At 34.2% G+C, this 25825-nt stretch overlaps 1 protein-coding gene across 2 annotated transcripts in view; it reads right to left on the bottom strand.

The window, feature by feature from the left end:
* Positions 1 to 2919: 2919 nt before the first annotated feature.
* LOC128991930 (ecdysone 20-monooxygenase) overlaps positions 2920 to 25825 on the bottom strand; it is a 30857-nt gene continuing 7951 nt past the window's right edge. For both annotated transcript variants that reach the window (XM_054415217.1, XM_054415216.1), the window contains exons 2-12: positions 18434 to 18558; positions 13445 to 13567; positions 12388 to 12586; positions 10522 to 10674; positions 9901 to 10027; positions 9324 to 9430; positions 8627 to 8789; positions 7629 to 7795; positions 6675 to 6753; positions 5149 to 5352; positions 2920 to 3625 (exon numbers count right to left, since the gene is read on the bottom strand). In XM_054415217.1, the coding sequence (XP_054271192.1) occupies positions 3518 to 3625; positions 5149 to 5352; positions 6675 to 6753; positions 7629 to 7795; positions 8627 to 8789; positions 9324 to 9430; positions 9901 to 10027; positions 10522 to 10674; positions 12388 to 12586; positions 13445 to 13567; positions 18434 to 18557 (1554 nt within the window). In that variant the 5' untranslated portion in view covers position 18558 and the 3' untranslated portion in view covers positions 2920 to 3517. The remainder of the gene's footprint in view (positions 3626 to 5148; positions 5353 to 6674; positions 6754 to 7628; positions 7796 to 8626; positions 8790 to 9323; positions 9431 to 9900; positions 10028 to 10521; positions 10675 to 12387; positions 12587 to 13444; positions 13568 to 18433; positions 18559 to 25825) is intronic.

Raw genomic sequence — 25825 nt, 5'->3', positions numbered from 1 at the left:
TATTCTTTGTACTTGTTAATTTCCATGACTTCGGTGAAAAAAGAATTTATATTTTATACTTATTTTTGTTAGTTCACTAAAAAAATTGTAGCCTACTAAAGCTAGGACAATTTTATGGTTCCTGTAAAAATGATCTTTAGGCCAGCTAACTACAACATAAGCAGCCCGTCATATACAGGGTGATTGGTACTCAGTGTGACAAAATATTTTTTGGTGTAAGTACAAAGTAAATGCAGTGTGATGATGCATATAACAGGTTTCAAGTCTAAAAATTAGCTTCCCAAAGAATTATTTTATGTTTTTAAAAAATAACTATGTTTTTAAACTTAATACAGCTATTTCTCAATTACCTGTAAATGGATTTGAGTAGATAATGTCATTTTCGTGTTCTACATTAAATTTTGAATAAAAATAATAGAAAATGACGGAGGATCAGTTGTAAAAACTCCATTGTAAATAGATCCAAAGATACAAATTAAGATGTTTGATAAGAATTAAAAAAAAAACAATGATCTATTGCATTTGTTCACACCCTGTATACAAGAAAGTGTCGGAATATGGTAAAAATTCCCCATTTTATAAGCTTTCCAACCATATGCTACACTATAGAGGTTTAGATATTTTTTTGTTTGTTTTAGTGGTTTGAATACCAGAAAACAGGGAATTTTTTTACTGTTTTAGGTATAAAATAGTGATAAGTAGTTACATCTCTCCTATTTTTTAGACAAAGAAGTTTTTCGTTCAATATGGTGTTTAAAATTATTTAAATCTTTTGCCATCCGTAATTGTAACTAGTTTTTAATACTATCAGTAACTGGTAAAAATTTGGGTAGGGCTGACTTTATATCACATTTGACCCACCCACAGTTTTGTAATAATAACACTTGAACCAAAAGAGCACTAACGTTGGTGATTTCAGCACTAACCGGCACTAACGTAGCACTAACGATTGGTACCATTTTTGACGTTAGTGCTCAATTATTTGTACTGGGGGGGCTAACTTTATATAAAGTTGGCCCCACCCACAGATTTTTAATAATAACACTTGAACCAAAAGAGCACTAACGTTGGGGATTTCAGCACTAACCAGCACTAACGTAGCACTAACGATTGGTACCATTTTTGACGTTAGTGCTCAATTATTTGTACTGGGGGGGCTAACTTTATACAAAGTTGGCCCCACCCACCGTTTTTTAATAATAACGCTTGAATCAAAAGAGCACTAACGTTGGGGATTTCAGCACTAACCAGCACTAACGTAGCACTAACGATTGGTACCATTTTTGACGTTAGTGCTCAATTATTTGTACTGGGGGGGGCTAACTTTATATAAAGTTGGCCCCACCCACCGTTTTTTAATAATAACGCTTGAATCAAAAGAGCACTAACGTTGGGGATTTCAGCACTAACCAGCACTAACGTAGCACTAACGATTGGTACCATTTTTGACGTTAGTGCTCAATTATTTGTACTGGGGGGGGCTAACTTTATATAAAGTTGGCCCCACCCACAGTTTTTTAATAATAACGCTTGAATCAAAAGAGCACTAACGTTGGGGATTTCAGCACTAACCAGCACTAACGTAGCACTAACGATTGGTACCATTTTTGACGTTAGTGCTCAATTATTTGTACTGGGGGGGGCTAACTTTATATAAAGTTGGCCCCACCCACAGTTTTTTAATAATAACACTTGAACCAAAAGAGCACTAACGTTGGGGATTTCAGCACTAACCAGCACTAACGTAGCACTAACGATTGGTACCATTTTTGACGTTAGTGCTTAAATGGGGGGGGCCAACTTTATGGACCTCTCCGCCCCAGTGGCTCTGGAGTTTCCCATGTTAACCTTATGATTTTTCATATTTAAAAGGAATTAATGAATCTTTTCAGCTGTTTCAATTAAACAAGTTGGTTCTGTTCTATGATGTTCAATAGCATTAAAGTTACAAGGATTACCAACAGGGTGCAGCACTATTATTTATTTTTAATTTATGACAACAGCTAATTTGCAACCAAAAGGTGAGTGAGCGTAGCGAACGAACTTCAACCTGGAGGTGAGTTAGCGTAGCGAACGAGCTAACCTGAAGGCAAGCGAACTAGCTCCAACCTAAAGGTGAGTGAGCGTAGCGAACAAACTTCAACCAGGACGTAATTGAGCCATGCGAACGAGCTCATCTTGAAAATTAAGAAGTTAAACGGGGCAAAGCCCACGGGTACAGCTATTAAGTATATAAACAGATACTACCCCCATGAACACCCCCATGAACCATATACAGTACATAAAATGTTCGTCATGACGAGAACCTTGCGCAAAAATATCCATTATTTCATAAATTGCCTTTCAAAGTCGTAATTATTTTCTAAAGGGAACTTTCGATATACCTAATGTTAAAAATACCTCAGCTGTAATTGTTTGTTTGTTATTCTTTCAATTTATTACCATAAATCAGGTGTGATTATTTGTTTGTATTACTGTATTCTGTTTTGTTGTTTTCAGCTAACTTAACCAATCAATAGTTTTATTAATACTTATGAAGTCAAACGGGGTGAAGCCCGTGGGTAACAGCTAGTATTATAATATGTTGTAGTTGGCTTCTTTATGGATATATTTTGATCAAACTTGGCGGATTTATTTATTTCAGCTATTGATATTTTAATAAAAAACACACTTCATTAGTTTCCCTGTAGCAGCTAACCTAGGTATTCGTTACATAAATGTTAATTTAATAGATTAATTGAAAATCAATAATCCAGGCAAATGGAAATTTGCTTAGTCGGTAGGTTTGCTGCAGCGGGGGTATTTTTTATATGTACGTTTATCTAATTATCTTTCTTTTATTATAAATTTGGTTGAAAATATTTTGTCCCATATTTAAAACCAAAACTATGGCAAAAAGGAAATGGAAACCAATGTATTAATACAATAAATTTTAATTGCCAAAAAACACGTGGCAGATGCACTTATAAAAAATAACACTTGTAAAACATTTTAACAAATCACAATAGCGTGAGATAACAACAATGAAAAATATTCCAAAGCACTTAGTATTTGTACTCTAAGTAAATATTTGCTCTTACTATTTATCTAGTAAAGTCCGCCTCGCCATACGTTGTACACATTGTAACTAATCTATTAAAAATATTGTCGATGTTATAGCGTGATGGTCTGTTTCCTGTCACACTCGGAAGCTTCTGTAGAAATCAGTAGATGTGGATGATACTGATCAAACATTAGCTCGAATGTGAACCGTAAATAGCAGTCTACAAGTAGAAAAGTCACTTATTACACTGGGTACATTTTGTAACCTCAAAAGTCATATTTTCCCTTCAATTCTTAATTAGGTACTCTAAAATACTATACTTGTTAAAAAGCGTTATATTTTAAACTAATCAACACACTTAAAGTTGGTTACGGAAATTTCAAACAAATGTCAACATTAGTAAATACTTTCAGGTTTACCACAATCACTTTAGTTAGGACACAAAGTCAAAGTCACAAAGTTCGTAGTCGAGGGTTAGTTGCGGTCGACAAGGACAAAGTTGGTCATGGCGGCCGGAGCCAACAGAAACTCAAACTGGAGGTCAAGCTCGCCTTTGTGCGAGATCTCAAATTGTCGAACAGTCTGGAATGAAAAAGAATTATGTAAAAAACGTAGTTAGTTACCAAATTCACAATCACCCGTATCTTATGTCATAAGAAAAATATTTTATTGGTCTTTTAACATTTGTACATGTATTGACAGGTCTAATTTAGAACATGGATTAAGTATTTGTCTTTCTAGGTTCTTCACTAATGCTTTGCAAGAGGGTTAGGATGTAGAATATAATAATCAAGTTCTTTTAGCGAATTTCCCATATAGGGAATAAGCTATTACCGTAGTACTCATGGTAAGACCTGGACCCGGGACCGATTTTTTTTTTCGTTTTGAGGTCCCTAGAGGCCAAAAACACCATCCGTTCAAATTCATATATATATATATATTTATATATATATATATATTTATATATGTGTCCGTTAGCGCGATAACTCGAGCAAAAATGATCCGATTTTGATGTAATTTGGTACAAACGTGTAAACCTACGTTTATTCAAACGAGTTCGCGAACCAGCATGATCGGACCATGGGAACGGGGGTTTATGGGGGCTTTTATGGGGTAAAAATGGGTTTTTCCCATTTTTGACCCAAAAAACATAAAATTTTGCAATTTCTTTCTAAACTATTTTGTAGAGCTTAAAAAAACAAATAATTTAGTATATTGAAGCGTTATAATGCGCCTAATAGTTACGGAGAAAATTCCAAAAAATTGAAAATTTAAAATTTCCATGTTATTCTTATGGAGAATAAGTAAACTGTTGTAGTTTGCTTGTTTATTAACATATTTTGCCCAAATTTGGAAAATGTTTTTATTTCTTACCAACTATTAACATTTTACATAAAAAACACTTTTACCCTCCCTGTTGCAGCAAACCTAAGTATGTTTTAAACTGATTCTTTTTAAATAGGGAATAAATGTGATATTTTTAAGGAGACATTTTAGTGTAAATCCATTCAGGGAAATGGAAATTCGCTTAGTCTGCAGGTTTGCTGCGGCGGGGGTATTTAACTCTACTGTAGCTAATAAATTACACAGAGCAAGATTGATATACTTTTTTTTAAATTTCAGACTTGTTGGTTTGGCAGTTTATGTGTTCACTCCAAAGAACACACACATGTAGAAACTACCTTTCCTTAACGTACTCTGTAATCATCTTTAACTTTAGCCCCTAATGATAAAAAAATCTTAAAAATTCCTTATTAAAAAGTCCTATAAAACCGGTATGTTTAAAATTTAAAACAAAACTGTGACCAATAAATAAACTATTTTCCTCGTTGAGGAAATCTTCTAATTGATGCTTTTATTTGTATACAAATTAAAAATGAAACCTCACCTTAACAAAATAAATAAGCGAACACTAACCTGTGCTAAAACAACCTGTAGCTCAAAATAAATAAGCGAACACTAACCTGTGCTAAAACAACCTGTAGCTCCAAATAAATTAACGAACACTAACCTGTGCTAAAACAACCTGTAGCTCTAAATAAATTAACAAACACTAACCTGTGCTAAAACAACCTGTAGCTCTAAATAAATTAACAAACACTAACCTGTGCTAAAACAACCTGTAGCTCCAAATGGACAAATCTCTTTCCAGGACACATTCTCTTCCCAACTCCGAACGGAGCCACGAGGAATGATTTTGCCCGAGCTTCAGGGTTCGGGTCGAGCCATCGCTCTGGTATAAACTTAGACGCACTTTTGAAGTTCTCTTCTTGCTGGCTTGCTATCCAGGTTTGACATAGAACCACAGCCTGCAAACAAATTGATATCATAATTCAGAGACATTTTTTCCGACCAATGAAACATATCTGTTTTACTTTATAGAACGGAAAGTCCTACTGTTATGTTGTTTCTGAACCACTATGGTTCATGTTGTTATCACTTAGGTAGAAAGCCAAAGTGTGGCAGAAATTTAACTCATACCTCCTGGACATTAATTTTGCTCAAAGGTTTATTGCGGACATTTTCCATCACATGGCAAAAAACAATACACAACGTTTCGGGATCTGGAATCTGATCCCGTCCTCAGATGAAAAAAACTTAACTAACACATTAGAACTAAGAATACACAAACGCCCAACCTAAGTTGGATTGGAATACACTACAAAGGGTATCAGTCAAAAAATATGCACTGTATATCAGTCAAGTCATGATACAACATGCAAAATAACCAATCACAAAACACTATAGTGTATAAAAGGTAAGGTGTAGTTAATGTTTTGTTATTGGTTATTATTTGCATGTTCTATCATGACTTGACTGATACAGTGCATATTCTTTACTGCTACCCTTTGTAGTGTATTCCAACTGAGGTTGGGCGTTTGTGTTTTGTTAGTTGTAATGTGTTAGTTAAGTTTTTCACCTGAGGACGGGATCAGATTCCAGATCCCGAAACGTTGTGTATTGTTTTTTACCACCGTGATGGAAAATGTCCACAATAAACCTTTGAACAACATTAACTCACCATCACCAGCAATGAACTACAACAAACAAAGAATTAATTTTGCACTCTAACAACAACACCATCAGCTACGGCACAGCACAACAATAGTTGACTCTAATGTGTTTGAAACCTGTCAAATATAGATATGTGGTTTACCCAAAAAGAGATATAATAACTGTTTACCCAAAAAAAATTAGCAGTTGATTGGCTATGCTTGGGCCTGAAAAGAGGCTTTTGACCATGTATGGTAAGCAACAAACCTTTCAACTTAACAAGCTACCTTTTTGTCATCAAATAAATAACATTTTGATAACGGTTAACTAAAATTCTTTTGCTAAGAATATGTTCTAACTTACTTCATAAAAAACCTATGGGCTAAAAGCAATATTTTGTCTTTTTAGCAAATTTCCCATACAGGGAATTAAGCTACTACCGTTAGACGTCATGGTAAGACCTGGACCCGGGACCAATTTACATTGGTACTCTGTAACTTAAAATTGTTTGTTTTTTACACTTACTATGTTGGCCAATGTATGTATAGGCCTACTAGGGGTCCCCTGCAGGGTAATGGGCCACAATAATTATTTACAATATAGTTTAAAAATTGAAATTTCTCTATACTGTACTCACCCCAGGTTTGAGATGATGTCCGCTAAGCTCCATGTCTGTCTCTAGTATCCTGGCGACACATGGTGCGGTGGGCAGCACTCTACGACCAAACAACGTTGTTACTATAGGTAGGTTATTGAGACATTGTAACGGTTCCAAATATTATGGGGGAGGGGCTTGTAAATTTTTTTAATTATTTTAACATTGGGGGTGAATCACAGCTCGTCCTGCAACGTTGTCAGAGGGAGACGGGAGTAGATCCCTGATGTTGTCATAGACAGGGATACCAAAGACCGGCTGTTGTGCTGAAGCGCTCCGAGTGGTCAGTTGTACACCAAGCCCTTCTACACATACTGTTTGCAGCACATATAAACCACCATAGTATCACCAAAAAATTAAAATCCCTGTAAGAGTTGGTTTTGTATGTGTACAGAGCTACATACTACAGTACACTTGTGGTCTGATTTTGATGAAATTTGGTATGTGAGTACTAATCCACGGTATCTCCAGGCATTTTTTGATTTTTTTGTATAAATTTGGATTTTGTGTTAAATTTTCTGAGAAACCAACTAAAATAACGGAAAAATCGGATTTTCACAAAAATTGCATGAACGATTTTGGTTAAAATTAATTTATTTATGGTCCTTATAACTCTAAACAAAATTGGTTGTACAACCCTTTATAGGGTTCAAAAGTTAGTGCAACTTTTGTGATTTTCCCCAATAAATATTATAGTTAGTTACCCCCACCTCTGGCTCTGTCTCATGATAAGGGTTCTTGACAAGCTAATGATATAAAATATGTGTCATGTTACTGATACCATAACTTCATAGCTTAATAACTCTTCCCTTCACACTTGCAGAGGCAATCTCAAACATCTGGTTATTTCCCCAGCAACCATGGCTGGTTGCAAATCCTGTATATAAAGAGTGAAAAAGCAGATCTCTAAAAAATCTAGTCCCAAGAGATAGTTACCTGAACGTCTCCATGATGCATGCGCGAAGATATGTTGCATCCCGCAGCACCTGTGACGTCACAGGTGTCCCGATTGGTGCCAAAGATATGATTTCCTCGTATAAACGTTTCTGCACCTGAGGATTCTTGGCTACGAGGTAAAATAGAAACACTAGGGTGTTCCCTAACTGGAACAAAAGTGGAGTCATATTATTTATTTCCATGAAGTAACTTAAAAGTTTTAAACTCATTTTTATTGATTGGAATACTTGTGAATTCATAAACATGAGTCAAGTAAAATATGTATGTGTGTTCTATAGATTAGTTAGACAAGACTCTTTGACCACAACCAGTGTTTAACCCTTAGAAGTTCAATTATACAATTATGTATATTTTTCTTGTTTTCCCTTATCTTATGGACAAAAATCACTTTAAAACAAGTGTTCAGTGACGACTGACAAAGTGAAGATAAGCAAAAAACAGCTGATTTGAGATGCGACTCACAATGATTTCACCCATCCTGTGTACTTCTACATGACCTATTATTGGAGCCTCTTCTACCAATCCCTGCTACAGACGGAGGAAGACCTCACAATACTGTCCTGAGACCTATAGCAATCTACCGCACCAACAACACTGGTTGACAGAACTCTCAAGCATAGTAGTTATAAACTTGATTCCCAGGATACAAAATGGTAAATAAACTATTTTTAAATTTTACTGATCTCAGTTCATTTAACAGCAATACACATTTAGCTTTTCCTTGAACAGAAAACAAGGTGCGTAAAAAAAAAACACAATCTTAAGTCTAAAATATTAAAATTGCGACTTTTTTTACAAAAATCAACATAGCTGTTTTACTAGTGAAAAAAATTGTTTCAGCCACTGAATGCAAAAGAACAAATAAACATATACTTAATTACATATAATAAACATATATATTTAACTTACCGATTGAGCTTTTTGATTATTTTATGAGAACCGTGTATAATAGCATCTAATATTTCAAGGGGACTTACAGTTTTGATGCCTGCAGCAATGAAGTCAATGATGCCAGCTTTTTTGTCTCGAGTGTCAAGCTGTGGTGATTGTAGGATGGACATGAACACACTCTTCACAGCGTCAGTCTCGCACGTCTCTTGTTCATCTTTCAAAGCTCCATCCACCAGCTCTGATATCACACTGTGGGTCAGGCCAGAATAGTTTGTGTATGAAGATAACTTATTATTTTATTTGGCAATAACATTTTAACTAATAGACGATGGCACAGTCGAATTAAACAAGGAGTCGTGTTAGCTGATGTTGGATTAACATTTTACTGTAGTAAACATCAAAACACACCCTACAAATACGAAACAGAGCCATACCTTGAAACTGTCTACAACGATCTTCATTGATGGCAAATCGATGAGGGACTAGGTCTTATGTGTGTTAAATGTGCAATTCCCAAAATGCCTAAAATAATTTTAAACCCGTTCTTTTACAAAAAATATTTGTTTATCCAAAGAAAAATGTATAGGGACAGTAAAATAATGTTACTGGTAGTTTTTGAAAAAAGAATATGCAGATAAAAAAACACACCCACATACACTAAGATTTAACTATGACAGTGCAAATACTCTAAAAAAAAAATATTATTGAAAGATTCTATGTTCCATTCAGCTGATTAGCACCACTGTTAGTTTCTTAAAACGTACAGACTACTTTACTACTTACTCATAGATCATGTCCTCACTCTGCACAAACTTGCGGTAGGCAGCGGTGGGAAACAGTTTCCAGAACGGGAGTCCATAGAATGTGTCTCTCGAGGCACAGAATTGTACCTGAAAACAAACTAAATTGTATTGAAATTGCTGTCTGGATGGCAGAGAATTTAGGTGATCAGCCAAGCTACTGAACTTATTGTTTCAACTATGAAACACCCCAGGAAAATAAAAGTAACAATAGAATAAAATGAGTAAATAAATTAAATGTTGTGTTATTTAAAAATAAATAACAAAACAACTTTACTTATATATTTAGGTTAAAACACATTGTGTTCCTGTTGAAATGAAATTACAATGATACAATTAATTATACTATAATCTAGTACAATAACAAATAATTATAAATACCTATGTATGAAAGTTAAACACAAAACTTTTGATGCATATACGCACCAATTCCAACAAAATGTACGCTATTTGCCTTTTACAGTAAAAACCTTTCTTAAGTAGTAACAAAAAAAGTTAAATGAAGGTGTAGCAAACAACCCCCCATTGATAATATTGTCAATATCTTAATCAACACACACCTGTATCGCTCTAGCAAGCCGAACAGCTTTTGGGTCAAGCTTCTGATCCAAGAACCCCATTCTCCGGCCCAAGATGAGCGTGCATGTGCTCTCAAGACCCATACGGTTGGCGAGCTCCTCAAACATTCTAAAAAACCATTCCTAATTATTAAACCATGCATAGTTAGTATTGAAAGAACAAAGTCAAACTCATACAGTGTTTTTTTTTATTAAAAAATCTTTTCAGATTACTTTAACTTACTCTCTATAATTTTAAGAAATCGCTTTTCCACTGTCAAAAATACATGAGGTGGGTACGACATACATGACTTAATAAAACTAGACCATGCCACTGAGAAATAAGGCAGCAGAGAGTGCTTCTTTATGGAAATAGATTTCTTTAAACCTAGTCATGACGGGAGTTACACACTTGAAATACAAAGATCATCTAGCCCCTGAAAAAATTCAGTTTTTTAATGGTTTAAAACTGGACCAGCTGTTCTTAGTAGTAACAAATTGAAACTAAATATTCAGAATATTCATAATGGTGAATGTAAATGTTCACAGAATGTGTTCACCATTCAATATTATGCGTGTCAAACCGTTTTTAACTTGAAGTTTCCGATAGGGAATGATACTCACCTGACGACACCTTGGTCATCCCGCGAGGACACTAGGAGGCGGTTAAAGTCGTCTGCGACTTGGTTAAGCTCGGGTAGAAACCTCTGCATAGTGGCAGAACTTGTTAGAGCTGGTGTGAGGGACGCACGCAGCTGATGCCACGTCTCTCCTTGTCTGCAAGTTACGTTTATTAATAGTATGTTATAAAACATGATTTATAGTAGATTTAAATTTTCAATAATACTTGACAATTTGAGCTACAGTACATGGATTATTCAGTGGTTTATTAGTTTATTTGCCTCTATTTCATTTTTTCATCATCTTTTGACCACAAAGATCCTAATTATGTCATAACAAGACACCAACATTAAGGAAAGAAACAAAAAGGAACAAATTGCCCAATTTTATGCGCAACTCACAAAATATCACCCCATCTCGTCAATTGCCAAACTACGCTTTCTAGGATTTATATTAGGTGAGCCTCTCCCACAATGCTTCTTAACTTGAATTCCAGATTGCAGCACAAGTCAAACATAGCTCCTAACTATTACCCATTCTCCATTATAATTAATTATTAAGGAGTATACCCATGTAGCACAGATGGTTGGGCCAACGTTGGCCAACTGTGGGACAGTTGGTCGATGGTTGGTTGGAGCTTCCACAACCAACCAACCGTTGTCCAACTGTATATCTCGTAGTTGGGCCAACCAATATTTACAACTGTGGACCAACATTGGTTCATTGTTAATGAAATACATTAATATGCATTGCTGGGTATCATACATCAAGCCAACCGTTGTCCAACCGTTTTTCACTCCGTTGGACCAACAAAAGATACTTTTGTTGGACCAACGATGGTCCATAGTTGAGTTTACACTACTTTCATTCTCTGGGTCTAGCTTTCACAACATAATTATAATAAAATATCTGGTTTTACAATACCTTTATTAGTTCCAAAAGTTTTTGGAACTGATAAAGGTATTGTAAAACCAGATATTTTATATATTACAGTTCCGGGGCTACAACAATGAATTTTAATAATTATAAAAATGCAAATATTTTTTAAATTAATATTCTTTAACTTATTTGCAACAATTTAAGGGGAAAGAGTAATTAATCATATAACAGTCAATTATAATAGCATTAATAATCTAACGGTAATTAATTAATCTATATTCAAATACCAGTATCCTCTCTAACTCAAAAAAAAAAAAAAAAATAAAAAAAATAACTACTTATGATGCCTTAACAGAATCATATTACAGTATACTGTGTAGTATCAAAAATGTTTGAAGTATTGCGACCATTGCAACTGTCGGCTACTCTTTCACCACTTGAAAACTCTCTGTATCAACAATCACAGATAGCTCAGTGGTAAGGTAAGAGGCTGATAAGTCGAAGGACCCGGGTTCGAGACCCGTCTAGGCCAAAAAATTTTGTTCTAGCTTTTTTTCAAAATTGGTTTTTATGAACTATTTAATCAATTTACTCAACTAATAATTATGCTTTTCGTACTAAATCTTTATTATTTTGTGTGAAATAAAACGGTTGGTTGGATATCAGTTGTGTTATGGTTAGTTGGTCATCAGTATTTTTGGATGGTTGGGCCATTGTTGGACAATGGTTGGCTGGAAAACAGTTTAAAGAGGTGACATTTCTACCGTTGGCCAACTGTGTGGCTCCACAATTTACCAACGTTGGCCCAACCATCTGTGCTACATGGGTATGAACACTGGATAAAATCCACCCTGAAACCAGATGGAAACATTTCAGCAGCTGACTGAGGCATAACCACCACATACAATACCTATTGAAACACTTTTTACAATAGAATAGAAAACCGACAGTATTAATTGATTTACTGAACATGTTAAATTTGTAGCTCACTCGTTAACAAGCCCCATATTCGTGTAACGGTCAGGGCGAGTGGTGCGGTAATGAGCGGTGACTTCTGTAGGTGGTCGCACCGGATAGCGGCTCGGATACCTCAGCACCTTCTCAATATCCGCAGCTGCGAAGAGACTCACCACCTGAATGTTCCATAACGCCTCCTCACGCACAACGGGACCATACGTCCGATGAAGCTCTGTGGGAAAAAATTCATTTTTTAGAAACAGTTGTCAAAGAGTAATTCTATAGAGGGATAGAAACACATTGGAAGTGTTAATTTCAGAATAGAGCAATGGTATTGGTTCCAATCGCTCTATTGTAGGCAATTATGCTGTTTAAACATTTGCGATTTGATTTGATTTATTGAAGCAATGAGGTTAAAAGAGAACTGCCAGAATGTTGTTAACTATTGACAGTTATTATTGATTATTCACGTATTATATATATAGATTTATAGTAACAAAGTGATTATTCAAACCAATCACTTGACTTGGTTTTGGATTTATTTATAAAACAGGAATGTCCAATGTTACAAAGTAGTACTGTATACAACAGAAAGCTATTGTTGTCTTTGTGTTTCCTTAAGGATATATCTTATGCTTTTTATAGTAGAACCATTAGTCATGTTTTTCTTGTTCTCTTCCATTTTGTATCTGTTTGTACCTGTCTTCTGTTCACTTGCAAATGATTTTTCTCAACGCAGTGTAATTTTTAGTGTATTTATCATGATGAATCGGGATTTTACCAAAATGTGATTAATTATTTGAGAACTCGACATCCAAAATTTCCCTCATACCCTCCTTTGTAAATAACCTGCTCCCAATTGTTAAATTTCAATCTTTTTTTGCATATTTACAACTAGTTTGAAAACCAGTTAGTTAGGTGCCGATGGTAAATTTATTAGAAATCAAATTTGGACATGAACCAGTACTGGTATTAATTTTGAAAAATTAGACCAGACGCATCACTTTACTTACCGGTATTACAGCAGTATCTCCAAACTTAATAAATATGCATGTTTGCAAAAAATAAAAAAGTTTAAACTAATACTTACCTTGGTAAACTTCATGTATTTTGTTAATCTTGTAGTATCCAACAGAATACAGCCATCTAGTGCCCAAGATGGGCAGTGATGGGGGTCCAGGGATTTTCCTTGGTATCACATGATTTTTGAGGCCTGAAGAGGTAAAAATTTGAAAAAAACATCTAGACAAAATAAAATTTTGGTAAACCATTATAGTAACTAGGAAGTAACATATATTAAAGAAGTGGTCATAAAATCTACTATACGAAAGATCATTATGTTATTGGTATCCACATATAAATCCTAAAGTACCCATGAACTTTTGAGAAAACTATAAGTCACACCCCCATAAACCATATACTTAAAATGTTCGTCATGACGAGAAACCTTGAGCAAATCTATCCATTATTTCATAAATTGCCCTTTAAGGTCGGAATTCCTTTCTAAAGGGGACTTCCATGTACCTAATGTTAAAAATATCTCAGCTGTACATATTTGTTTGTTATTAAAACGTTTTTATTAGGTCGCTTTCTTGTCCGCTGCAAATTTTGCAACCGATTTTATACTAACTTCCCGATGAGCTAGGGACTTGAAACTTGAAAAATATCTCACAAATGGAAGACAATGCAATATTATACAATTGAATTTTCATATTTCCCTTGGGCTACGCCCCATGGGCTTGTTTTTATTAAATCGATTTCTTGCAAATTTTGATACTTCCCGATGAGCTAGAGACTTGAAATTTGAAACATAGCTCACAAATGGATGACATTGCAATATTATATCATTTAATTTTCATATTTCCTTTCGGGCTACGCCCCATGGGCTTGTTTTTATTAGCTCGCTTTCCTACAAATTTTGATATCAATTTTAAACGATGTAACCGATAAGCTAGAGACTTGAAATTTGAAACATAGCTCACAAATGCATGACAATGCGATATTATATCATTTAATTTTCATATTTCCCTTGGGCTACGCCCCATGGGCTTCCAAATTTTTCATGTTTACATTTTAAAAGGATGTAAATATATCAACTAATTTAAGTCAGCTGTAAATACTTAAATTTGACAGTTCAAAAAGCAGAGGTTAAGAGCTACAGGTTCTGCTCCCAAGAGATTCTTGATACAAACAAACATTTCAAAATAAAGATAAACAATCTGATTGCAGATATAAAGGAGTTTGTTAACAATGTCATTTGTTATTTATTTAGTATTCTATAAAGTAAACAATAAATCAAATAGATTGACATATTTATAGTTAGTAGGTAGGCCATACATGCAATCTAATACATAATTATATGCAAAGAAACTCAAATAAACCTTAGATTTCCCACATGCCTCTGTCTTAATCTGACATAGACGCTTGAAATAGATTTAACATGCACACATATTAAAACTAAAAAGTATAAAATAATTTATAAATAAAAAACTTTTTTAAACAAAACGTTTTTAAACGCCCTAAAAAGTAGAAAATAATTTACAAATAATTTATAAATATGTCGAGAGAGTATAAATACTTGTACGATTTAAAACGAAAAACGTGGGGTGCATGCAATAGATAGTTTACAATTACCTTCACCTACTGAACTAATGTATTATTATCAATTAATTGCATGCACCCAACGTTTTTCGTTTTAAATCGTACAAGTATTTATACTCTCTCGACATATTTATAAATTATTTGTAAATTATTTTCTACTTTTTAGGGCGTTTAAAAACGTTTTGTTTAAAAAAGTTTTTTATTTATAAATTATTTTTTCAATTTATTAGCTTACTAAAATCAGGTGTGAGTATTAATTGTTTGTATTACTGTATTCTGTTTTGTTTATTTCAGCTTAACATAACCAATCAATAGTTTTATTAATACTTATGAAATCAAAAGGGCTGAAGCCCGTGGGTAACAGCTAGCTACAGTACATGCTAATTGGTTTAACAATAGTTTGATGTCATCATATGCTATCACCATCACAATTTTCAAAAGAATATTTTCTTCAATTTAATCAATAACAAAGTTGAATTGAAAACTGTTTGCCATCAAAATTGTAACATTGACTTTGGATGTAGAAGTAAAAACCTTAATTTACGGGCGAATATTAGTTTTTCTCTTTAAGGTGACTATCATTGAAAGATTCTATTTGAATCTTCCAAAATTTATATCTGTACCTATATTTTCTCTTCTGTTTTTGTGAAAATTAATATTTGATGGGGCCACAACAAAATGCTGTAAGTTGTAATGCAGAATAAGTTTGTCATTGAGTTTAGTGTGAAAAAAAAGGTTGGTGAATACGGTAACACAAGAAAGAATATTTTTTTTTTACCTCTTCATTTATTAAACTCTAAAAGTTATTATACAGCTTTTAATTTTGGGCCAGATTCCTCAAAAAATCTCCATATGTACCTTTCTCTGTGGATAAGCAAATACATTCATCTACTTTTTCAAATTAAGGATATAGTATATATATTATATATTTAATATTTTTGAAAAACTTTCTGAATTGTAAAATAATGCAGCAGTATTATCTGCAAAAGTACTAAATTTAGTGTTTTATTTTTTGAGTCCTCTGTCATTCATCATTCTAAAGGATTAGATGTAGCAGAAATCTTGAGCTACTTAATTATCTATGTTTATAGAAGAATTTTCCGAGGCCAATCTACAAAGGAATTTGGCAAGAATCTCACATGTCAAAAAGATAACATGAAACTGTCAGGCCATGAACTTCTTATCTTTGGGTCAAAGCCCTGTAGGCTGAGCTGAGATAACCTTTCAGGGATTTACTACTTTCGCAAAGCTCTTTATGACTCATTTTGCATCTTTTTCTTTACTATGTAATTTTTATTATTTTTTGCAAAAGTGCAGATTTTTCATAATGATTGTTGTTTTGACCCTGTGCTCTTTTTGAATGTTATTATAATATTATTTGAACTTGCAATCTATTATTGTAGTGTCAACCAAACTAGTGAAAACAGGGATTTATTGTGAAATATTCCATCTTTTACTAGAAAAATATCATATTGAGATTCCAGGTTATCACTAGGTAAATTACGATTTAATTAATGTACATAACCATTAAGACTAGATTTTTTTAGAAAAGAATTTTTGTCGGTTGAATGGAATTTTACATACCGATACTCGAGTTATGTTTTATCTTTGATACCATAGATAAAACATATCCTTAGTAGATTTCCAATCCTTATGGAACAGCTGAAGCCATTTTTATTGTTAGTTCTGTCCGGTTTTCTGTAGTTCTGTAGATGTCGTGTTTTGTTTACAATTTGTTTCTATTATTTTAGGGTTAGTTTCTCATTATTTGTGCCTCACTGTTTGGTTATATAGCTAGTGAACAAGTTATTGTTTATGATTAGATAGTTTTATTTGGGTAAAAGAGGTTTTAAATTACTGAAATAGCAATAAGAAACGAATTGTAAACAAACACGACTCTACAGTTCGGACAGAACTAACAGTAAAATTGGCTTCAGCTGTTCCATACGGATGGGAAATCTACTAAAGAGTTACCCGGTATGTTTTATCTATGATACTAGTTAGTTATTGTTCCTTCAGTTTATAGAGTTTTGGACTTTAGGTAAAAAAAACAAATAACAATAATAATAATGGTTGCTAAGACAACATCAGCTGACACTAGACACTTCTTTAAGGATTTACTTATTTATTTGTGTGTTATCCAGGCCATTGTCATTTTTTAGCGAATTTCCCTATAGGGAAGTAGCTATTACCGTAGGTCTCATGGTAAGACCTAGGCCCGGGACCGATTTACTTTTTCATTTTGATGTCCCCAGAGGCCAAAAACACCATTCGTTCAAATTTGTACATATGTATATATATCTCTATAGATAAATATATATATGTCCATCTTGATAACTTGAGTAATTGTTTTCCAATTTTGGTATGGTTGAAGGTGTAAGGCGGGATAAACTTGAATGAGTTCGCGAACCAGCATGATCAGACTATGGGAAAGGGGGTTTACGGGGATGTTTCATGGGGTAAAAATAGGTTTTTCCCATTTTTGACCCTAATAACACAAAATTTCACAAATTCTTTCCAAACCATTTTGTAGAGCTTAAAAAAAAACAAACAATTTAGTATAGTGAAGCGTTATTATGCGCCTAATTGTTATGGAGAAAATTCAAAAAAAACTTTTAATTTTAAAATTCCCATGTTATTTTTATGGAGAATAAGTCAACTGTTGTAGTTTGCTTGTTTATGAACATATTTTGATCAAATTTGGAAAATACATTAATTTCTTACTAAATCACTAAGTTCTAACTAAACTACAGTACCTTTTATCATTTTACATTTAAAAAAATGTTTACCCTCCCTGTTGCAGCAATCCTAAGTACCGTACTCGTTAAACTAATTATGTTTAAATAGGGAATAAATGTGATATTTTTAAGGAGACATTTTAGTGTAAATCCAATCAGGCAAATGGAAACTCGCTAAGTCTGCAGGTTTGCTGCGGCGGGGGTATTTACGTTTTGAAAGGGACCGGTCTAAAGGATTGAAGTATAAACCAGTCCATAGTATAGAAATTGTTTTCGCACACCCTAGAGTCTTAGAGGCATTGAGTTCTTACTTTTTGAAACATTGCGAACTTGTTTTGGTGAGGTACTTTATGGATAGCTATCTGTAATCCATATACTTTAAATCTGAAAGGGTTAGTTCAGTTTCATACCATTTGGTAAATTAATGAACATGTTAACAGCTAGATTCACCACAGCCTTCCTACTAAATATAGTTGCAATTGGCGGCATAACAAAAAAAGGATCTCTTGTTTCAATTAACACCACATTTTGTCCAATTAAGGTCCCTCTCGACAGAATCGTGGCTACTTGGAACCTTGACACAACATATGACTCATATGAGGACTGTGTTTAAAAAATGTTAATTTTAGTGTTGTCATGTAACCAATGGGAATAGGTGAGTCTAAACATCTCTCCCCTTTTAACAAATTAAATAGATACAAATAGGATTATTAGAGTCAAATTATTTTTGAAAATCTTACCATGAACTCTGGTTTTGCGAGAGTGTGATATCCACCATGATGGTCTCCAATCTGTCAACAGCACCAGTAGTACCACCAAGACCAACGCTGCCACATCCAGTGGTGCCACTACCACCGACAGCATCCTGCCACAAAACATAAAGTCAGTATCTCCTTTGTCGACTGCTACCTATGGTATAGAACATTTTCATTAAAAGTTGAGGTTAGCTAGTTTTTAGAACAAATATGAACATAGTCATGGAGAAAGGTACAGAGGAAACACTCAAGTGGTGTCTAGGGCAAAGTCCAACACCGCCCATCTCACCCTCATGTAGGTACTACATAATGCTAACGGTGGACTGTGCCCTGGGCGATAGGAATTTCCGCACATTGCTCGCCCATTAGGGTAGGCTCTTCCTTGCTCGTCACAAGTATATCAATTCTGGCTCAACATACCAGAGCTGAAAGAGGTGAGAAATGAGAAATGATGTTCTGATGTACTGGTCTGATTGTGAGAAATGAGAAAAGGCTGAAGCGATTTTTGATGTTTTAAATCTGTATAGCTAGCTATACATTGCTAATTAGTTATTCTTGCCATACACACATACACACTGTACATTACAAAAGATAAAAGAAGATGATGATTCCTTAGTCTCGGCAATTACAGTAGGGAGTAAGGAGATGAGCATCGATAGCTCAACCATCAATGTTCAACATCGATGGTAACACCGTCGCAAAAACATCAATGTACCGTACCAATAACATAGATTTTTTTCAGATTTTTGACTGCTCTCTGTACCTACTGTAACAGCTAATTAACCTAAAACTAATACAATTCAGTCATGATATTTCAATACTTGGCCAAAGATATTGATGTTCGACAATAACCTCGATGTAACAAAAACATTGATTATCCAATGATGCTCATCCCTAGTAGGGAGTACAGTACATCAGTACATGGTAAAGTGGAAGACCAAGGTAGTGCATCCTTCCTGTAATAAAATGCGGTAATCAGCACTCCTAATACTTTGTTATTAGAATTTAATGGTATTTAATTTATCAAACAAAGATATAAATTAAAATTAATATATCACCATTTTAAGCTTTAATAATGGAACACTCTGACACAACACTTAATATACCGTACCAACAAGGGATTGGCAAAGGAGAAAAATGAATATCATCCACCTTGTTATCCATGTCTTGTTATCAGCTGTTTTTTAAACTTCATGTAATTAATGAAAACCGCTGTTTGCCAACTAGGGCCTAAAATCACTACTTTATTAGGTCCTGTGGATCAGATGTTAATTTACTTAGTTTAAACATTCACTACTATAACACAACCCTATTCAACAGGTTCCGACCAGAAGATTCATGATAACTTCGTCTGCATGTTGTCTGCTTAGCAACCATAACCTCTAATTGTATAATGGCGTTATTAATGTTAGCTATTTTTTCTTAAGTAGCGATTGCACTTCGAGTCAACGTTGTCTGGGCTGTTGAACTTATCAAGTATTCCATTGCATAATAAGTACTTGAAATATTATCTCGAACTTGTAAAACGTCACTTACGCCCTCGCCCTTGGTGCGAAATATAATATTTTGAATGGTTTAATGATTCTTATATTTTTAAAATGGACGCTGGTTATTTCTTTGTGTGTCTTACTAATCTGGAAAAAATTGTATTTACTATGACGTTTATACAATATTAAGGAAAATACCCCCCGCTGCAGCATACCTGCCGACTAAGCGAATTTCCATTTGCCTGGATTGATTTTCAATTACTCTATTAAATAAAATTTATGTTTAACGAGTACCTAGGTTAGCTGCTAAAGGGAAACTAATAAAGAGTGTTTTTTATTAAAATATCAATAGCTTAGTGTGAAATAAATAAATCTGCCAATTTTGATCAAAATATATCCATAAACAAGCAAACTACAACATTTTACAATATTCTCCTTAAGAATAACATAGGAATTTTAAATTGACATTTTTTTTAATTTTCTCCGCAACCAATCACAGTACAAAAACACGTTGATATAGTAAATTATTTGTTTTTTGAGCTCTTTAAAAAGGTCTGGAGAAAATTAATAAATTTGTGTTTTAGGGGTAAAAAATTACAAACCCCCATTTTTACCCCATAAAACCTCTCGTTAACCCTGTTCCCATGGTCCGATCATGCTGGTTTGCGAACTCATTCATGTTTATCCCGCCTTACACCTTCAAACCAAATTTTATCAAAATCGGACAAAAATTACTCAAGTTATCGTCCGGAAACAAATAAGGTACACGTTTTAATATGTTAACTAGGGTATTCCAAATAATGAATAGTTTAATTTTAACATGAATGTTTTATTTAGATTTATTGTAAATGTGGTTCAGTATAAAAACTACGGTAACCTCTACACACTCGTATAAATATGCTGTAGACTCAATAATTGCTAGTCAATTAATTTAATCGTAAAGATGGGAGTTTCTAAAAGTATATTATCATTTTCGAATACATTTCTGGAAATTTGTATTTTGTGTTGTTTTATAGTAGGATATTTATAGCTCGAATCTCTGATCGCAGATACAAAATATGCTACAAATTATACAAATCTAATAAATTTATAACTGTATGAATAATTTGTAATGGTCATATTTTAAGATTGGTAGAGTAGTTTTTGTTGTTATAAACGTGGAAAATTGTTGTTTTGTAAGTGTTGTCCTCATAAGATTCTATGGTAATCACTCATGAGGATATCTATTATCATTTATACTTATTTAAACTTAAACGTAATGTAAATTAAAAAAAAAACTTATTTATTGAGTAGGCTACTTTGAATGTTTCCTTGTAATCATTACTTTTTTACTTAATAACATTTTTTACCGATAATAGCACAAAATTACTTTGTAAAGTGCACACTTTAAAGGATAACTAAAAACAACAAAAAAAGAAAACGGTAGCACGTTCCATTTTATAAATAACTATTCCTTTAAAACCTTTTATATGGTAAAAACCATCAATATCATGAACTAAAGGAAAGGTTAAATCACCTGTTCAGCGGATGAGAGATCCGGCGATAACCTTCATACATACATAATCATCTGATAAAGGAACGAGGAAAAAGAACGAAAAAAGGCCTCGCTTGGATACCACCAACACTAAGCGCTGACCGCTGCTGCTACTGAATGCTGAACACTGACACTGCGGCGAGCTGCAAGTGCTCAAATTTGATTTTGAGGACTGAGGGGAGGTGAGGGAAAGTAAGAGGGGGTAAATTTCCACCCACCCCTCCACGTGAACCGACCCTTAATCTTGGGATGTGTGAAATATAGTGATTTGAGTTAATTTATTTACCATTTATATACATTTAGTAAACCTATCCGATTAAAGCATTCTAAAAGATCATTTGATGAATCACACACACTCAGTCAACGCTGTAGTTCACAATACATCTTCCTGAATAATCTTGATTAAATGTAATTTTATTTATAACATGAGGAAATATTAAAATATACAAAGTTTATGTTAGTTCCATTAGCCTACAAATAGGTTATTAAAGTTAAATTCACTTATAAGTTGTGGAGTTAAAGTCTGCAATATTGTACGTTCTGACTGATTGCATGTATTCGAAAATGTTGAAAATTAGTTTTAATATTTTTGCAAAAACTAAATATAGGCTACCATCTAAAATTAGTGCATATATTATATCCGTACCTGCAAATCAATATCCAGCTTCAAAAAGCAGCAACCTAGTTGCTTCTTTATTTTAATGTAATTGTTAAAATGTACAATATAAACAAATAATTGAGGTAAGTTACTTACTACGAAACTTTTTGAATCAGAAGTAATGTTAAAGTCGTCTTGTGGAAGCCGAACGTTTAACTTTAACTATTTTACTGAAAGTATCAATTAAGTATTGTTATGTGGCAACTGGGAACCAGAGGATAATAGAATGGTAGAACTTATTTTCTAAGTTTGTAGTCAATAATATACTATGTTTTGATTTGTGTCGAAGTCCGTTACGACTTGAGTGAGTGCATCGACTAAATTTTCATAAATAATTATAAGTGGAATCGTAGATTAAAGAGGTAGTGGAACTTCCATTATGCACTTCCTTGAATGTAGGGTTAATGCAAGTCAACTGAATGAAAGACGGGGACTTGAACGATCTTGGGCCGTTTGGTTGATTCGGTCCAATTGAAATAGATGGGTTGTAGATCCTCTTAGAGGTCCATAACGATTACATCAAATATTCCCGTTGCAGCACACCTGCATAGCCAATTTCCAGTTGTTTAGTTAATTTTAGCCATACACGTTCATAACAAATGAAAGAATATCTAAGTCCAATGTAAACAATAGGCTTGTTTACTAAAGATTAGGGTTTCTTTAGATGTGAAAGCCTACCATAAACAAATAAGTTAGCCAAATATAATTAAGACTAATTTAAAAAGTAGGAGAATTAATAAATGCGTTATGAAAGATGAAGTTTTGCGATAGGACATTCATTATTTTAGGTCAAATGAAAATGGGAAAACATTTTAAACCTTAGGGAACCACTCTTAAAACAGTTACTTTGCATAGGCTACTGTTAACAACTTGGGTATGTAATTGACATTAAAATGTGTTTATCTAAATAAATTAATGATAATATAACGAAATGTTGTTAGCACGTAAGCATTTGTTTAAATAAGAAGCAAATAGTACGATGATATATAAATAAATAATATTTTGTTCAAAAAAATCATAATGACTGAAGTAATAAAAAGGTAAAAAAAATCTCTAACCGTTTGAAAAAGTAATTCCTTCTGATGACTTTAAGCGAGTGCAGAAAACCATTATGTAGAAAAATAAGAAGCAAAACTATGAGAAAAGTCAAATTCAAACTAAGTTGTTCGAGAACCGAATGGCCTAATGTGAAAGAAAGAAATTGTACTAATAAAATCACCAGGCAACAAGTTTGGCAAACTAAATAAATACGTCATGACGTATGGTAAATCTTTATTAATCGAAATAAATAAGTGATTATGACATGTATGAAGGTACAGAAGCATGGTGTATTCAAACAGAACAGGCAAGCACAGTATGCAAAGGGTAAATTCAAAATATGTTGTTTCAAAACCATAGACAGATGCAAAGGCAGACGCTACTATGGCAAAAACATTGCGTAGGTTGAACATCTGTTTGGACAGGTGAAGATGTTTTGCTGAAAGGGTGTTTTGAGCGCGTGCGGTGGTACAACTGGTTGCGTCAGTCAGGGCAACACCAACAACAGCTGGACAACAGCTGATATCATGTTGCCATCTTTTGGATCATGTAGCTCAGGCAGATGGTCAAGGTTTTTGGTTGGACCAAAAATAGTTCAACTTAAAATTGGCCAGTTTGTTTGTTATTCATTAAAAAATTGTGTCTTAGTTATTAACGTAAAAATAAATTGTTTTGTTGTTATAATATATGTATTATGTATATATATAATATATGTATAATAATAATACATAACTTCTCTGTGGTTAAACATAGAAAAGCATAGTTTTTAGATCGGGGTCTCATTTTCCACACTTCTTCGTAAAAAACCACATTATGTGTTTTTTAGGTTACCAAACACCAAAAGAGTCTTCATATTTGACTATAATTAATAGTGTATTTGCAGCCTAAACCATTAAACACTTTAGGTCGACATCGGTAAATTCAAACGTAGCCGAACTGAAACGCACGTCGAAACAGCCCTCACATGCTACGACGAGATGAAAAGTCTACTTGCAGTAAACAAAGTATGTGTAGAAGCAAACTCGACTTTCATAGGGGAATCTGTATTGACGGGGAAATGAAGTAGTATAGTAGATTGTGGAGCGTAGCTGATGTGGTATGCGGCGTGGTGTAGCGTTCCAGCCGCGAGTCAAGTTCGATTTTGCATTCTGATCAGATGATGTCGAACGGTCCCAGGCCCGAACCGGTTAAAGTGATTGCGATTGCGGTAGTTGACAGACAAGGTGAGTCTGGTTAGGTCAAGCAGCGAATGTTTAAGTGTATTCGCATATCCATACTCTGTTATTAATTGATCATTGTGATCAGCTGAAGACACTCCGGTGAGCGTGTGTCCGGTCACTCTGGTGTGTCTATCACTATGGAGAGAAGGCATTCAAATCCCAAAGTTGCAGTGAGTTTTATAATAAAATGAACCAACTGAATCGAGCCACCGACGAAGTCCTCCGATGTGAAGTGAGGATTTTTGTCGGACACACACTACAGTATTAACCAGTAAACAACTAATCTGAGTAATCTAGAGTATCTAATTTGACTGTTTTTTATTAGGTAAAAAAATGTTTGTTACAGCTGTTATCCTTATATATAATACGTGAAGGCAGTTTCTACGAAACACTACTCCTCCGTTAATAATGGACGGATTTTTACAAACGATGTGTCAAAATGATGAGATGGTGTAGATGCCCCCTTTCACCAATTCCTGTAATAAAAGTCCTCAGGCTTTGCCCCACAGGCCATCAAAATCCCAATGAATTTCTTATGAGTAAAGATTTTGTTTACTTAAACGGACGAATAATTTGTATAAATTACAGCTGTTCATAGTAAACACATGATGCACACAAGAGCGTTTGTTTTCAGTTTCGATAACTGGAGTGGAGTGATTGATTACATTATCTTTGAGTTTACTCTTTGAAGTCATCGGAAATTATGACTGTTATTCGTTTTGAAATAACGCCCGTAATACTTTGCAATTGCTCAAATTCGAGCAACAGGTATCCGCAACAAAGTATAGATGTAATATCTGCTGCAGAATCAAAAAGTCCATGGTTGCATCCAGAGAGTAAACCGCACACCCTAGTCTTCCCTGAATAATACAAATCTGGCAACCCCAGTTCATGAAATACACAACAACTAAAGCTTCGCATTGTAAAAATGGGGTAGAAGTCAACTTGCAGGATTCCAAAATAATTGATTTTTCTGATCATCCTCGACCCTCGTCTAAATCAACTACCATATAAGTACTGTAACAGTTTGTCTGGTTGTTCTTTAGTAAAGTTCCAAAAGGCTCAAATTTAAGTACTGACACACGTTATTCCACCTTTCTCTCAAAATCGGTGAAAAATTCCCAACATTTCATAGTTTCCAAGAAAGGTCATGACGAAATCTTTACTATTACTTCCTTTTAAGTTCCTTTCAGATTTTTTTCTTTCCAAAGGGTAAAAAACAGTGGTTTCCAAGAAAGTCTACAAATAGGTGCGCTGGCCATTGCCCCCGATTCAAGAATTTGCAGAAGGATGAAGAGAACCTGACGAGCTTTCTCGGGTAGAAAATATGGGGACAAAAACCGAAACTGAGGACAATGAAAGTGAAAGTTGTTCGGACAGACACGACCGTGCGACGCGCAGCCTGAACATCTCAGTTTGTGACTTTGCCATCGAAATTGG

This window comes from Macrosteles quadrilineatus, unplaced genomic scaffold (assembly GCF_028750875.1).
Source record: "Macrosteles quadrilineatus isolate MER2022 unplaced genomic scaffold, UCM_ALF_1.0 Scaffold_4__1_contigs__length_99947679, whole genome shotgun sequence".
Classification (NCBI taxonomy): domain Eukaryota; kingdom Metazoa; phylum Arthropoda; class Insecta; order Hemiptera; family Cicadellidae; genus Macrosteles; species Macrosteles quadrilineatus.
This window is presented reverse-complemented; position numbering and strand designations above follow the sequence as displayed.